This window comes from Aphis gossypii, unplaced genomic scaffold (genome assembly GCF_020184175.1).
Source record: "Aphis gossypii isolate Hap1 unplaced genomic scaffold, ASM2018417v2 Contig00252, whole genome shotgun sequence".
Classification (NCBI taxonomy): Eukaryota; Metazoa; Arthropoda; class Insecta; order Hemiptera; family Aphididae; genus Aphis; species Aphis gossypii.
In genome coordinates this window covers 159,144-176,425 of record NW_026083041.1, presented here as the reverse complement: position 1 = coordinate 176,425, position 17,282 = coordinate 159,144, and the positions used below count along the sequence as shown (strand labels likewise).

At 30.6% G+C, this 17,282-nt stretch overlaps 1 protein-coding gene across 1 annotated transcript; it reads right to left on the bottom strand.

Moving 5' to 3' along the window:
* Positions 1-8,106: 8,106 nt before the first annotated feature.
* LOC126553487 (uncharacterized) lies at positions 8,107-10,176 on the bottom strand. The gene is made up of 8 exons (XM_050208641.1): positions 9,973-10,176; positions 9,696-9,893; positions 9,533-9,628; positions 9,354-9,470; positions 9,038-9,285; positions 8,713-8,878; positions 8,546-8,653; positions 8,107-8,299 (listed from the first exon to the last, which is right to left on the bottom strand). Exons 1-5 carry the CDS (start codon positions 10,169-10,171, stop codon positions 9,266-9,268), a joined length of 630 nt encoding a protein of 209 aa, XP_050064598.1. The 5' UTR covers positions 10,172-10,176; the 3' UTR covers positions 8,107-8,299; positions 8,546-8,653; positions 8,713-8,878; positions 9,038-9,265.
* Positions 10,177-17,282: the final 7,106 nt, after the last annotated feature.

Below are 17,282 nucleotides of genomic sequence, written 5' to 3'. Positions count from 1 at the left end.
ATTTATTAAAAGCCAAAAAGGCAATAATTTATTAGTATTTGAAGGCTATTCGTTTAGCATTCATAGAAAGAGTGAAAAAAAATAATTTGGCGTTGCACGGAATATAAAAGGAAAAAATGTTTGACAAGATGTTACACAACCACAGACGACTTATCAGGTTTGTGATTTATAATTAATTATTAATGTAGGAACCTAAGAATTTTATATTTCAATGTCATAAAAAATATAGTAAATTAAAAAAAATATACATTAATAAAATATAAGAATTATCGATACCATTGATTTTATAATATATATATTATGATAAAAGTAAAAATACTGGTAAAACCTAAGATACACGAGATCGTAAAACCGTACCTATTTTTAAGAGATAATATTTTTATCAAGTTTAATATACACTATTTGCAACAATATTGTAAAACGAATATTTACCTAACGATTATTTTCAATAGACCTGGATATCAATCTACTATCTGTATCGCAACTTTTATCACATAGGAAGATACATCTTTGGTTAATTTAATTTATTGATAAAGTAGGTAATCGATACCCGTTTACCCGTATTTTTACTATTATATATATTACTATTACCCATTTTTACTATTTGCCTAAACCTCGTAGGGGAATTCATTGATAAGAGAGGAGATCACGAACACGCTCCAGATGCAGCCGGATTAGAATCAAGGAAGGTAATAGAACGAATAAAAAAAGCTAGTGATTCTACTCAAACAACACGAAATATTATCAGCGAAGCATTTTCTCAGTCATCTATGCCAGTTGCAGCTAGGTTACCTTCAACTGTTGCGCTTAGTCGGACAATTCAACGATCTCGAAATCGTAATAATGTACCTCCACCCAACCCTGTAACTATTGATTCTTTAGTAATACCTAGTGAATACACATTAACCTAATAGCTGATATACATTTTCAAAAGGCCATAATGATGTGTGGAAACAATTATATAAATGCTTATAACTGAAATGAAATAAAATTTCTGAATCATCAAAAATATCTTTCAAAACTCCTACAATATGATCTATGCAATTAAAAGCAATATTATGTTCTACAAGAAGGGCACATAATTTAATTTCGGCAATTTTAATTTTATCTTCCAAAGTGTCTTTTTTATTACCGTATTTTATGAAATTTAACATTGCAGTTGATGAATTTTTTAGGAGTATTAGAAACATTGATCTTATGTTTCTTACCAAGGGCATGATTTTTAATAACTACCAATTCAGAAACGAATGTTGTGTTACATTTAATACATTTTGCTTTCATATTATCACCTTCAACTTTTCTCAACCAGTCCTCATATGATGGCTTTAACTCCCATTCAGGGCGGTATTTTTGTTCTTGATGCTTAGGCCGTTCTCCTTTACTCAGTTCTCCTCTTATTTTCCTTTTGTTCGTTGGTGTAGTTCCTTCAGATAAATTTTCCTTATATTCAAAACTATCATTCAAAGCATCATTCTATTTATTGACAAAAATATTGAAATTATTTTTTAATAATAAATTTTAATATTTTAATTTTAATTTACTAATATAAACTTACCTGTGACATTTTCACAGTAAAGTGTCAGGGAACTTAATAAAAATAAAAATAATTAAAAGTTAAACAATTTAATAATTTAATAATTTAATAAAATGTTCCTTTAAATATAAAACACTTATTAAAAGTCAAACAATTTAATAAACTTAATAATTTAATAAAATGTTCCTTTAAATATAAAACACTGATATAGTATAAATATAATTTAATCATTGGCAATTCCAAATGAAATAACTATATATATAATGCCATAACAAATAACTTTATATTCATTTGTAATTCAACTAATACAAAAAACAAAGTAACTGCTCTTTTATTGTACAGTAATATTTTGGCATATAATTATTTTACAATAAATAATAATAATATTATTGTAAAATATTTAAATTTATGCGGGAAATGTTGTTCATTATCATATTATATCTTTATCACTTATCAGGGTCTAGTACTCTAGTGGTACCACGGACTGAGATATCTTAGTCCGTGAGTGGCACTAAGGCACTAAATACATGGGTATGCTAATTATCGTATTTTCTTGTACGATAGTTGATTTAATTTCCTACTCCCGTCGAGGTGACGCCGGGAGACTGTGGAACGTGTTGTCGAACACAGTCTCCATGTCCACCTCGTCGCCAAGGTGCGCGTCCGGCCCTCCCAACAGTTCCGCCTCCTCTTCCGCTGATATTTCCATACCAACGGATAGCGAAGGGCGACTGTTGGTTGTTCCGTAGCCCCGGTTGTTCCGGTAGGTGTTACTACCTCCGGTACCATGGCTACGACGGGAACCGGTATCGCGGGCCCTTGCTGCGACGCTACCACTGTCGAGGAAGTGATTGGAGGGGCCGTGGTGGCCAGTTTTTCCAGGCGGTGCTGCTGGGAGCACTGTTGTCGGGCACGGTGATCCCGAATCCGCTGCTGGTTCCGGCGTTAACGGGCGTTCAGCGGAGCCGGAGCAGTTGTGGGTGTCGTGGTTGCGGCATTTGGCGTCTGTGTGGGCGGTGACGACGGATGTTCGGCGGTGGTCGGTGATGGTCTGGTGGTGTTTGGCCTTGGGGCTGGTGCCGGCGGCTGCATCCGCTGTCTGTACAGACGTGGCGTGAGGCGTGACTGCCGGATGCGTTCGACGGTCGGACCGTGCTGTGGCCGCCGGTCGGGGCGCCTGTCTGGAGCTCCGCGACCTATTCAGACGGATCGATGTCGTGGGATCGCCGCTCGTCGCCCTTCGGAAAACGGCCGTGCGGTCCTCCCAGCCGCGTGTGTACGCCGCCTACAACATCGGATTGCTCTGCAGCTGCTCCGTCGGCATCCGCATCACCCGCGCTGCCATGGTGGTGTTGGTGGCCTCCTCCACGCTTGCCGCCCTCAGCAGTTGCTGGCTTCGCTCTAGCAGCTCCGCCGCCTGCTGGATGTTGGTCGCCGAGGTTGTTGTCTCCTGCTGCATCTCGTTACTGTATTATTCCGAATGAAATTTATTTAATTTAGTTCTGGGTTTGTTGGTGGGTGGGTGGGGTAGGACGGGCACAGTGGTCCACAAATTAAAATTAGGCGGTCTTTATTGCCCAATTTTAAAATGATAAAAATTGGATTTTTTTTTATATATATTATGTCTACATCCTGACGAGTCCGAATGTGTATTTGGAAATTCATAAATATTTTCATAACTCGAGTTATAGCTATTTTAATGAGACATTTTTCGATGTATCTGTTATTTTATTTTAATTTTTGTCATTAATTGATTATTTATTTATGTCACATTGTAACCAAAAAAAAAATTAAAAATATACCTTTTTAAATTATTTTATCTCTGTTCTATAAATAGATATAATTTTACGAAATATATATATTTTTTCAACACATTTATAATGAAGTTAACTCAAAACTTTTCGTTTTTTTTCTTTTTTTCTTTTTTCAAAGACTGCAGATAAAATTTACACAATTTTACACTATATCCAATACATCGATCTTATAGATAAACTTCTCAGCTATACATTGATGTACATTTTGTTTGCGGCTGTTCGCGACTATTACGTACACAATTTATTATCACTTCAAAATTTCAGATTACTCTAAAAATTAGGTTTTACTCAAATGTATTATTTTTAGTGACAAAATATAAGAAAGCTGGTACTTTTATCATTTATGATTATAGATTGCAATGACATATAGATAAGGTAACAGCGGATGTACTGCCAGCAGACACATTTTCAGTACCTATAGTATTGCAATAATCTTTCCTGTTGCAGTTACTATACAATTATATAAAATAAAATTATTATAAAATATATATATTTAATATTAATTTTGTTCTAGTATATTATAGTTGTTTTACCATTTGTTGATTTTTGTTATTTTTATCAACTCATTAAAGTTATTTTATTTTGAACATGGATAACCAAATAGAAGGTAAGATATATATGTATACATTAATATTATAATTGTCATAACTATCAAATTAAGTTATAAACCTTTATTAAAGACATATTTTCAAAATCTTTATATTATTAATTAATTTCAATTTCAATTTTCCAGTTGATATAACTAAAGATTTGAAGAATGGTGATCTTTTTGAAGTTGGAAGACAGAACTTATTTTTGCAATCCGTAACTTCTGTTAGTTCTCGTAAAATATTTTTTGATTTTGTACAGCATAAATTAAATGGCAATATGTGGTCCACTTCTTATACTAGTTTAGTAAAACGTCAAATTTTAAATTTTTCTGTAGGGTTGTCAAAAAAATGGCGTAAATCATATCGAAATACGACTAAATTTAAAAAAAAATTATTCTGAGTGGCTTAATGCTACATTTAAAATGCCAAAAAATGAAGTTATTATTAATTCCGCATCAACAGTTGGTAGGCGATCTAAGCAATTTGACAAATGTACAGAAAGGACTAAAAGGCGTAAAATTAATGTATTATTAAATTCTAACATTGAATTAACATCTTCTGAAATTATTAGTGCCGCTAAACACAAAATTAACAAATCTGGACAGAGAAGTGTAGTCCAGATTTTTAATACAACTACGACAACACCAAAACGTGCTAAAAAAATAAAAAAAATACTTAAAAATTCCGAAACTTTAAAACCTATACCTTATAATCCAGATGAAGCATTAGCTTTTTTTATTGAGAATAATTTAACAAAACAACAATATGTTAATATTAGATTGTCCGCAAAAAAAAGAAATGCTGATATTTTTCCTCCATATAATTCAATAATTAATGCAAAAAAACAATGCTACCCTAAAAATTGTATTATGTCTGAAACTTATTGTGAAATTAAACTACAGGATCTACTAGATCATACTTCTACACGGATATTTCTAATTCCTGACATTAAAATAAATGAACTTTTTTTAAAAAGTTTCGAAATTTTATACAAATGGGGCTGTGATGGCAGTAATGGGCAATCACAGTACAAACAAAAATATAGTGACAATAATAATTCAAGCTCAGATAAAGATCTATTCCTTTTTTCGATTGTTCCACTTCAATTAAATAGTTTTGATGAACAAAATAATAAACATATTATTTGGACAAATAATCGAACGTCTTCGACACGATTTTGCCGTCCAATAAAATTTAAGTTTGAAAAGGAAACGGTAGAAACTACTTTAAAAGAAGTAAATTCAGTTGAGGATCAAATAAAACAATTAACTCCTACAGAAATTTTGTTCAATGGAAACCGAATATTAGTAAAACATACATTAATGTTTACTATGGTAGATGGAAAGGTAAAATAATTTTAATTTAAACTTGATATCTATAATCTTAGGTATGTAATATAAATTAAACATGCTACTAATATCTCTGCTTACATTTAAATTGTAATGTAGGTCTGCAATTCTATGACTAATACATCGAGTCAAAAATGTTTCATTTGTGGATCATCTCCAAAAGAAATGAATAATATTAAAAATGTAATTTCGTTTAATGTCAACCACGAGTCTTTAAGATTTGGATTGTCCACACTACATGCGTGGATACGATTTTTTGAGTGCTTGCTGCATGTTTCGTATCGATTAGAAATAAAAAAATGGGCGGTATGTTTGCTAGAAAATATATGATAAATAATCGAAATATATTTAAAATTTGATTTATGTATAGGTAAGATTAGCAGTTCACAAACTTCAATTTAGCAAAAAAAAAAAATATGTTCAAGACAGATTTCGTGCAGAATTAGGTCTATTAGTCGATGTAGTTTTACAAGGTAAATAATAGTGTGACTAAAATGTATTTAATTTTAAAATTTAAATGAAAAAATATAATTCTAATTGCAGGAAAAGGGAACACGAACGATGGTAATACTGCTAGAAGATTTTTCTCTAATCCAGAAATAAGTAGTGAAATAACGGGTATTAATTTAAATTTAATCAGACGTTTTAAAAATATATTGACTGCAATTTCATGTGGACATGAAATAAATGCAGAGGCATTTAATTCATACGCATTGGACACTGCAAATTTATTTGTTGATCTTTACCCGTGGTACTACATGCCTGCAAGCGTCCACAAAATTTTAATACATGGTGCTGATGTAATACGATTTGCGATTCTTCCAATTGGTAATTATTTATAGTTGTATATTATAAATGTTTAAGATAAGTAATATTCATTGAAACAAAATTTTAGGTAAACTTTCTGAAGATGCGCAAGAATCAAGAAACAAAGATTACAAAACAATTAGGGAACACCATCCTAGAAAAGATACTAGACAACACACCAATGAGGATTTATTAAATATGCTACTGGTTTCATCCGACCCATACATTTCCTCGATTAGAATTATACCAAATAAGACTAACCAAGACATCTCAGACGAAGTTAGATCGCTATTATTAATAAATGATAGTTTAGACAACATAGAAAGTGACTTGAATGATTCATTTTCAGAAATGGACATCTAATATATTTAAATTAGTATAATTATTATTATTGTATGTTTTCAATTCTGCTCAAAATCTTAAATCAAATGTTGTTTTTATAAATTTATAAATGGTTATATTAGTTATATATGTATACATTTTTTTGTACATTATACAAATATATATATGTATATAACAACAAAAATAAGAATTAGCGAAATAAGTCAATGGCCACAGTAAATTTAAAATTCACAGCAATAGTTAAATTTAAATTAAATTAAACTTGCCAATCGCGTGAATGCACGTTGTGACTACAATAACCTTGATTATTTTTTTGCCAGACACATCATCGGCGAGCTGGATGCTCTCATCGGATTTTAGTGCGTTAAGGTTGGGTTAGGATTATGTATTAATTGATTAATATAATCCACCGTACTATGTCAAACTTGGTATAACTTTGATATTTATTAGAGTTAAATCATACACTTACATACAAACAGCACTAGGTCCGCGATCTACCTCAGATAGATTGCCTACCTGATAAATGATAATATACTTCAGCAGTTCAGCGAATCAGAATTTTTATTCCGGGCAACAGAAAACTTAAGATAAATCTAGAACATAATCCACCGAATATTAAATAATGAATTGAACAAAGTTTGAGTCATATAGAGTTGGTATATTTAACGAGCAAGATAAATATTAGTTAGTAACATTATAAACATAGATCATTCTTATATTAATTATTTTGAAAATAGTGCTGGGATAATACACAATATAGTATGGTGTATCACATAGTACATAGGTATTTAAATGCAATTTTAATATACAATTTTCATATCTCCGTGTTAAACCATATTTATATGTTTTATTAAATTTTCTCATACATAATAACACTACCTAATACATGGCCTACGAAAATGCAAAAAAAACCAACTAATACGCGGGCAACGCCGTGTCGGGACAGCTTGATTATAATATATATATTTAATATACATTTTTTTACAGCAATAGACTAACATAACAAGTTATAATAAGTTTTATTGTTTTACCAACAGGCAACAATACAAAAACCACGAGATGGCACATTATTGTATTTTACCCACTGTAGTAAAAAAAAAAAATTACATAACTTTGAAACTTAAGTGTTAGAAATTATAAAATTCTTATACACATCTCGCGGGGTTCGCAATCCACCACGTGATAATATAGTGCTCTCATAATCATAAGAGAGTCTCACGGCAACGGTAAGCAGATTGACTATAATATTATGACTTGAGTAACTCACTGAGTGATAAACGTAGAGCCTGAACAATGATAGATCGATGCTTACAATTTACACAGTACATTCGTAAAATCGTATCACAAATTTAGTGTGTAATAAGAAAGCATTTTACAAAATTCGCATATTAAAGTGGTGCTTTCACAAGATTTTTGAGAATCAAAACAGTCAATGAAAATGTCTAAGTTTTGAACACCGTTAAACCGAATAGTAAATAACAAATTAATCAAAATTCGAATCTATATATATAGAATTTGCATTTTTATCGGGCAACGAAGTGCACGGGGTCAGCTAGTATATATATAAAATTAGATACATGAATAAACATAAATCATAATACTTATACATAAAATATGGATTTATTACTTTAAATAATTAAATATAATTACGCAAGTACTGTTGCTTATTTTAAACATAATTAGGTATAATATTATATAAAAATATTTAAAAAATGTATTATATAATATAATATATTGTCGTTAAATATACAATAATTATTTTACAGATTTTTGCTATCGTTATATAGGTATGTACTTTGTTTATAAAGATATATATTATATTTTATTATTTTTATATTTATGGAATTTGATTGATCAATTCGCCTGAAAAAACAAAAAAAAAAAATGTGTATGTGGATAACGCTCAACTGTAGGTGTCATTATGAACATGTGAATATTTATCCTCAAATACTTAAAAAAAATCATGGCTATATGGATCTAAAATATTTTTCAACTACTATTATAACATTTATAACTTATGAGAAACCTTGTATGAAATTATTTAGTACTTGGATATATTAATTAATAAATTAAGGTACATAATTTATTTTTGATAGAAAATAAACTTACTTTTTTTTTCTTGTCTAGTTTTTCTCAATTGCGCTTGAACCAACCACCTACCAATTTGATCATGAATTTCTTTGTGTGTAGATGTTGGTTTATGAAATCTTACAACATCTAAAAATATAAGAAATAGCATTTTGGTTTTTGTATACAATATACTTAGATAAACTTACTTATAATGGCCTTTAAAACTGTAGGGAAAGTTTCTTTGAATGATACTTTTTTTTGTTTTCCAGCAAAACTATATCTTATGGCTAAGCAATTTGTCGTCAATTTTGCTAGTATAGTATTTACTATGGCTGTAAGGTCTGCACCTCCTAACGCTTTTAATGTTATAATCTGTATTAAAATTTTAAGAAATGGTCAATTTACTAATAATAATTAAAATAAAATTGTTTAGGGTTAAGGTAAGTATTATATGTTGGGAAAAAAACGGCAATTAAAAATAAAATTATAATAGAGTTTGTTATCAACAAAACTTCAAAAAATTGTATTTACCATTTTTGAATAAAATTCTTGATCACTTAACATCATACTTTCTATTTCTAAAAAATTAATTTCGTCAGATAATGGAAGTCTAATAATCAATTCATTTAGTTCATCATCTGAGAAAGCATTATTATTTGAATTAGTTGGTTTCTTCATGAAATTTTCCAACATTGTTTTAATTTCTTCATTTTGCTCTTGCAATGATTCTATTTTTAATGTGATTTTTGATAGTTTTTTTTAAATTTCTTTTTGCCATACTATAACATAAAAAGTAACACAAATTATAAATAATTATAGAAAACCCAAAAGAACATTTCATTTTTACTGTAATGATCACAAGGTTCATTGTATAATTTTTTGTTGACTGGTGTTCTTTCTGTAAATTGTAGCGGTGGTGTACGTATTGGTGAATGGTAGATTTCAGAAGGTTTTTTAGTGACATCTAATTTAAACAAAAATTACATTAATAATATTATCAATTACAAGTCATTTATTATTTATTACTATTAAATGTTTGTAGAATTCTTCGACTAGGTGATGAAGCATGCATGTTATTTTCATCTAACAAAGGAAATGTTGGAAATTGATTTTTGGTAATACCTAGTTTATCAAAAAATTCATTTGCATTTTAAAGACTGTAAATATTAAGTTAAATACTATTTATTACTGTTTGAAACATCAGCAACTTTAGTTTTTTTATGTTTAGATGGTTTCTGTACTGATAAAAGCTCTTCATCGTTATCAGAGAATTCAATTGCAACTCTTTCATGTCTAGATCGCTTTTTAGAATCTAATTCTGAGCCAGTTTCCACGTCTGAATAATATTGAGCTTGTTTAACTTTAAACATACCACTTTCATAACTATCTAAATTAACATGTATTAATATGTAGTTAGTTTTTAAGTGATAAATTTAATATGATAAAAGTCATTATAAAAGTAATACCTGAAGAACCAAAAATTCGAAGAACCGAATGTATTGACCATGTTTCTATATTTGGTTCACAATTATTTGCTATTGACTTGTTTATTTTTATTTGATTATAACTAGAGGGAGGCCAATAACTTGAATAACCATCACTTGATAGCCAATTATTTGGTATAAGTTGAATACCATCGTTAAATTCAACAATTTTATAGGCCATTTTAACAAAGTTAATAATAAAATTCAATAAATTGTTGTATATATTATACCTATAAAGTCAGCATAAAATATATAATATATATATATATAGATTGTTAGTGTGTATGAACTAAGGGTATAACAACAAATTTATCTTTCATTGGCAATCTCCAAAGTTTTGTTTTAATATTAGTAATTGGCCAATAATGTAAATTTTGGGACTTGCTAATATTAGCCACTATATTAATATCTAAATTGTTAGAAATGCATGGAGATGTGTATAAGTTATAAGGGAATTCAGGCTTTAATATGAATCCAACAATAAATATTTCATGACTTTCAATTATTTGAATTATATTTTGTATAGAGACTACCATATTATTTTTCAATAAACAAAAACAGTTTTTCTTATTGTCACAAATAATAGACATATTTGAAGTCCAAAATTGTTTAAATTGAAGAACATTATTTTTACATAAATCAGCAGTAAGTGGGCCATTTGTGTGGTTTTTTTTTAGACATAAATTTGTGTTACTATTTTTTAAAATAACAGAATTATTATAATCTAATTCAGAAAATCGTTTAACTAATTGCTGTAGGGGTGTTTCAGATTTTCTAAGCATTTTTTTTAGACTAGACATATAATTTTCAAACCTAAACGCGCTAAATTCATCAAGAGCTTCATACTTTTTAACATCATCTGTTAAATGTAAGAGATTATGAATATTATGTGAAACATTATCAATACCATAAATTTCTTGAAACTGTAATATGAATTGAATAAGTAATTCTTTGGCATAATTAATAAAATTTTCATCTTTTACTAAATTTGTATTTATTAAAATTGAAATTGCAACATGTAAAACTATAAAATTTTTATATATATCATGACGTAAAATTTTTTTTAAAACTTCTGATCCAGTGTATAGTAAAAAAGTTCTAAATTCTGTAGCTTTCCAATGTTTATAATCAAAAAGTGACCTGGGCTTTCTATTAAAATCATTAGGTGTGTAATTTTGAAATAAAATGAGAGCATCAGATATTAATTTGACATCTCTAGCAGGAATTCTAACAGTTAATGGACCAGCAATTCATAAATTTATCATTTTTTTTACCACACCAAGGCAACTATGATGCATATAATCCAGTGGCACACTAGTTACTCCCCCAAAATTTGGGATTTTAGATAATATTGATACATTGTTTTGATAGCTTCCATTATATACATAGATGTAGAAATCTAAGTCTGTTCGTAAAAAATTAAAAGTATCATTCACTAATGGAAAACTAACTCTTGCGTTTATATAAGAACCTTTAATGACACACTTAGAGCAACTAAAATATCCAGAGTGACCTTTAGTGCATAAAACAAAAGATTTTGCTGGTACATCACATATCAGGGCATGGACATTAACATTTATTTGTTTACCATTAAAATTAAAACCATTATTTATTAATGGAATAATTTCGTCCACAAATTTTTTTAAAAAACTCATTTGAATTATTTGGTTTTTCAAAACCATGAAAAGAACCTATAACAAACACTTTTTTCTGTTTAGTACTTGAACATAAAATAGGCCATAAACAACTATTTGATGATTTTGCAATAGGTAGACCATCAACATTGATTAAAAGTTCAATTTTATTATCGTTTTCATAGAAAAGTTGTTCAGAGGCAATCATTTTTAAACATTTTTCAACTCCATTATGCCAATAAAATCCATGTCCAATATTCGATAAAATATTACTAGAAACATTTTTACTAGTTTTTAATACAGTCCGGGCATCAATAGGAAAATTAAAGTTGGTGTATTTTTTAAAAATGAGCAATAGTTTAGAAAGCGCAGTATGTGTAATGTTATTATCAAGTGCCCATGTTTGTAAACTTGACAAAAATGTTTCGGAACATGAAGGATTGTCATATTTTGATGATGAGTCTGTCGAACTAGTAGAAAAATTAGAAAATAACTCTACAGAATCATTTAAATTGTCATAGTGTTCATTGGTTACGTAATTGGAATCTTCTTCAATACACGGTGTTACATTAAAATTAGGTTCATTTGAATTATTACTATTACTCGATGAATTTAAATCTGCAGAGTCATTAATAACATTTGAAGTGTCTAATATATTATCACTAGCAATAAGTCGACGTAAATGTCTACCAGAATAAAATTTTACTAATTTTCTCCTTTTATTTTCCATAACAAAGTACCTACCAGCTATTAATTTATTGTATAATATATATATTATTATAAAAAATTACCTGAACCGTTGAGCTGGCTACTATACAGCGAGTACTATGTAAAGTGTACTGGACTTCGGTAGTTCAGTCTTCAGTCGACACAAGTTCACTTTTAATATATTTTCAATTATTTTGAATTTTCTATGCAGTATTATGCACACGTGACACGTAGGTTAAATTAAAGTTACAAGTCATAAGTTCGTTGTTCGTTGTAACTTGGAAGATTATATTTTATAGGTTATTAATCAAAACTTAAAAATTATTTGCACTAATCACTAATTAGTATTACGACGCACTAAACTGATAAAATCATATAAACCATAATAACGCGTTAGCAGTGTGACGACGCCACACGCACGCGTGCACACAATTCGTAATAACAATAATGATTGATAAACGAAATAATCGTTGTAACTTGTAACCAATTTAAAACATAACAGAAACATTTCAATGTTTTAAATATTTTCATAATATTTCATTATATATGCAATGTTTCAGAAATATTAAAAATGTTAGGAAACGAATATGAAATATTGTTATATAACTTTTCATTTCAGAAATATGATTGTGACTAGTGTTGTTGTTAGGGGTGGTGCGCTCTATAGTACACCGTGTCACCGTTTTGTATTTCGTGTCCGTCTGGACCACTGCTGCAGGCGGTACGTCCAGTACGGCGCTTTCACGTTCCGCCCTGTTCCTATCTGTTTGTTCGGTCGAGCTGTCCGCTGTCCGAGACAGTGCCCAATCCCCCGACCGTTTGCCCTCTCTGCCGAGGGCAAGTACCGACGGTGGATATCCTGTCTAGTCGTTGCGTCTATTCCTAATTGAAAACAGTATGGGGGCTAACTTGGTGTTCCAGGTGTTGTGGTTACCGTCGACGAGTAGCGCGCGTAGACCTTTTTTTATGTCCTGGTTGCGGCGTTCGACTGGGTTGGCCCTCGGATGATATACCAGAGTTGTCCAACCCTCAGCCCCCCCATCACTCGATCGCTTTGCGCATATCGTTTGCTACGAACTGCAGGCCGTTGTCACTTAAGCACACACGGGGGTATCCGAAACGTGAAAAGAACTCGTTCGAGTGTTTCGGTTATTGTTTTTGTAGTGGCTGTTCCGAGCGGGTAAGCTTCGGTCCACCTACTAAACAAGTCCGTGACAACCAGTAAATATTGTTTTCCCCTACTCGTACGTGGATAAGGGCCCATGAGGTCTATGCTAATTACCTCCCAGGGTGCCGGGGTGTTCTGGAGGTGATCGGGTCATCTGCGCGCGCGTTCAGTGGTTTGGTACACGCGCAAATGTGGCACGACTTGACATGCAGTCGGACGTCGTTTTTTTGGCCGTTCCAAAAAAACCGTTGTCTTACCGCCCTGTATGTTTCCTTCCAACCTGGGTGATTTGCGAGGACGTGAGTAGTATAAATATGGGGCGTCTGGCTCCATTTTTCAGCGGAGATGAAAAAAGTTTGAGGGGGTATTGTCCCCTTGCAGTGTAAGAATTTCCCGCTGTAAAATGGAGCCAGACTCCCCATGGTTTTTCTAACCATTTATTAATATAAATATGGGGCATCTGGCTCCATTTTTCAGCGAAGATGAAAAAAGTTTGAGGGGGTATTGTCCCCTTGCAGTGTAAGAAATTCTCGCTGTAAAATGGAGCCAGTCGCCCCACGTTGTTTCAAGAAAACCATGAGGCGTTTGGCTCCATTTTTATAGGGACACGAAAAATGTTTAAAGCGGAATGTCCTTCTTTCAGTATAAAAAATCTCCCTATTACTTTTACTGAAAATAAAACATGATTAGTTATTAGTTAAACGAATCATTTTCGTTTAAATTTCTGAAATAAATAAAAACATTTTGTTTATTTATTTTAAATTAATTAATAGTATTTAACATTAAGTATTTTAAATAAATCAGTTTTTTAATATTATTCACACTAGTTTTCTTACTTCTCTAGTAAAAGGTACATATTCAACAATGCGATCATGATTAATAAACAATAAGCGGTTACACCTGTAAGAGATTCCGATGCTTCAATTTCCAATTGAACATCTACTGATGATGTTGTAGCCGGATCATTCTGTTTTGAAGTATCGATAACTACAATTGGAGCGTTCGATAGAAAAGTAGAGGGACTTAATGTGGGGTTTCGTATATTTTTTTCATAGTACGATTCTTGAAACGATGTATACATATCATATAATAAGGTGAAATTATTTTTCGTAAAATCTAAATTCAAATTATCATATGGATAAGCTATTGAGTTAAGAAATACTTTAACTTTGTTATATTACAGTGATCAAATATACTACAATATTTTTCTTTTTCTATTTTTTTTTGAGTCTTCAAATAGACCTAAACAATATTTCAACGGAAAGCATGCACTAAATTCTCCATTATTATTTGCTGGGTTTGAACTATTTTTAAAAATCCAACCAGCATTTTCATAACAATTATAATTATCAGGTGTACCTGATAGATAACCTTTTAACGAACTGGTAATACCAAGTACACGTGTACTATCTACTTCTATACCATTGATTTCAAGTCGTATTTGATCAAAGAGATAGGAAAAACCGTTATTAGTAAGTTTTACTTTTCCAGCATCTGATACTAGACCTTCTAAATATATAAAGCTTTCATTCATATACGGATAAACATCTGTTTGTTGAATTGATATACGTATTTCATCGTTATTATTAAATGAAGTTGTATACGGTGTATATGAATGATATTCGATTTTCGTAATTTTAGAATCGGTTTCAAACGGCGAACTTATATCTAAAATATCACTTTCTGGCATTCTGCTTTAATTTATAACCTAAAGCCTTTAAAATTGTTTTATTTTTCGTTGTTATTTTTTTTTACTTTATTCGATGTTACCGGTACCGCTTTAGTCTTTTGACTAACAAGATTTATTTTATGTAATGGGCTTATATTAAATTTTAATCCCATATTAAGATCCAAAACGTTTAATATGTAGATTGATTATTAATTTCTCACCTAAATTGTTTATCGGATTATGATCTTGATCAACTAATTGTATAATTATTGAATCGATATTTGTTTTATTTAATTTGTAATATATTAGGTTATTTGGTGTTTGAATCAGCTTAGACCCTATGTTCTCACTAGGGGAAAACTCATAAATTGAATGACTTGACATGTGGTTGTTGAATGAACCTTGAGCTATATTACACATTACTTTTATTGAGTTAACACTGATTAAATTTGTCACTTTCTGTGATCGATGACCATCAATGTGCATGCGTGGTTCATAACTTTTTTTTTCAAATCTCAATAAAGGTCCTATACTGTTATTTACGTTAAAACGTATTATACCATTACTGAATATGGTTGTTCTAAAATCTATTTGATCAATCCCGATATCAAAAGTTATTTTCTCTGTCGATTTTATTCCAAAGTAATCGTTATCATTTTTAAGTCATCTATTTGTGTCAAAATTTGATTTTTAATATCCTTAATACCGTAACACCCCTTTTTAAGTGTGATATAACAGGTTGGAAATTTATTATTATTTAGTAAACGATCGGTGAACGGGCCGGGAGCATATAATAATAATACGCGTGCCCGGTAACCCAGGCGCTTCGTGCGCTGCACTCACACACCGACCGATTTGTGTAAATTGTGTGTATATAGGTATAGCACTCAACAGGAAGTAGCCAGGTTCGCCGAGCAAGACCTGTGAGTGCTAGTATGCGGTTGTGTGTGTACGTGTGTATATATGTGTGTGTGTGTACTTAAACTAACGAATAGGTAACTACAATAAATAATGGTAACTCAGTTTAAATGGTAATAAGTTTCTGTTGCTGTATAATACACAATAATAATAATAACACAAATATATAAAAATCACAGCAACACAAATGTAAAAATTATGATAACAAATAAATAAATAATAATAATTAGTGCACGGCTCTTATAGCCAGCAGTATAGAATATCATAAATAATAAAATAATAATGTACAACCCTTATGGCTGAACAGAATAAATTACAATAATATTATAGGCAGCTATTTAAGCTGTTAGCTCGTGTGAACTTAAGTATAAAATATAAAAAGAATACGTGGCCCTTATGACTCAACAGATTCAATATAAAATAAATAACAACAAAAAAATAATAAAAACTTACAGTTGTGGAGCGCAGTCTAGCTAGCTGGTCCTGTGCTAAAATGATATAAAGTAATGCACAATAATATACTAATAATAAGTGACGATTTACACACGTAAAATCTACACAACAATATAATAATAATGCCCTTGTGGCTCACAATAATAAAAAGATAATGTAATTAATAATAATATAATAATATGCTGTGGCGATTAGATTTAACGATTTAATGTAATATAAAGTGTAAGTAATATATAAAAAAGGAGGTATACATGGCGATTGGCGCCAGTGACAATCACAAAACTTTTTATAAAAAAAATACGATTTTATTCGGTATATTAATATTGACGGCGAACTATCTCACACGACGGACGGAGAAATACAAGACATTGCGGCGGCGGCTGTGTTAAGCTACACGAGCCGGCGGCAGCAGATAACGCGCCGATACCTGGGTCCTATTCCACCAACACACTTTGCAACTTTTCACTTTTCACTTTTCACTTTTCAAATTTTGCAAAGTGCGAAGTCTTTTCATTCCAAATAAAACTTAAATAGACTTTGCAAACGATGGTAACATTATGAAAATTGTGTTACCACTTTTCATTTTGTTATCATATTGTTATCATATTGTTAAACAGCTGTTATTACTTATCATTTTTTATTCGGCTTAAAAGTTAAAACCAAAAACTTAATTGTTAGTCTGTTGTCTGTGTTTTTAAGTTTCTAATATTTATTACGTTTAAATTAATTGAAGTAAGTATTG

Coding starts and splice junctions, on each gene's coding strand:
- LOC126553487 (XM_050208641.1), bottom strand. CDS start 10,171: ATGGCCTATAAAATTGTTGAATTTAACGATGGTATTCAACTTATACCA. Junction 9,894..9,972: donor TCGAATTTTTGGTTCTTCAG/GTATTACTTTTA, acceptor ATGTTAATTTAG/ATAGTTATGAAAGTGGTATG. Junction 9,286..9,353: donor TGAACCTTGTGATCATTACA/GTAAAAATGAAA, acceptor TTTATGTTATAG/TATGGCAAAAAGAAATTTAA.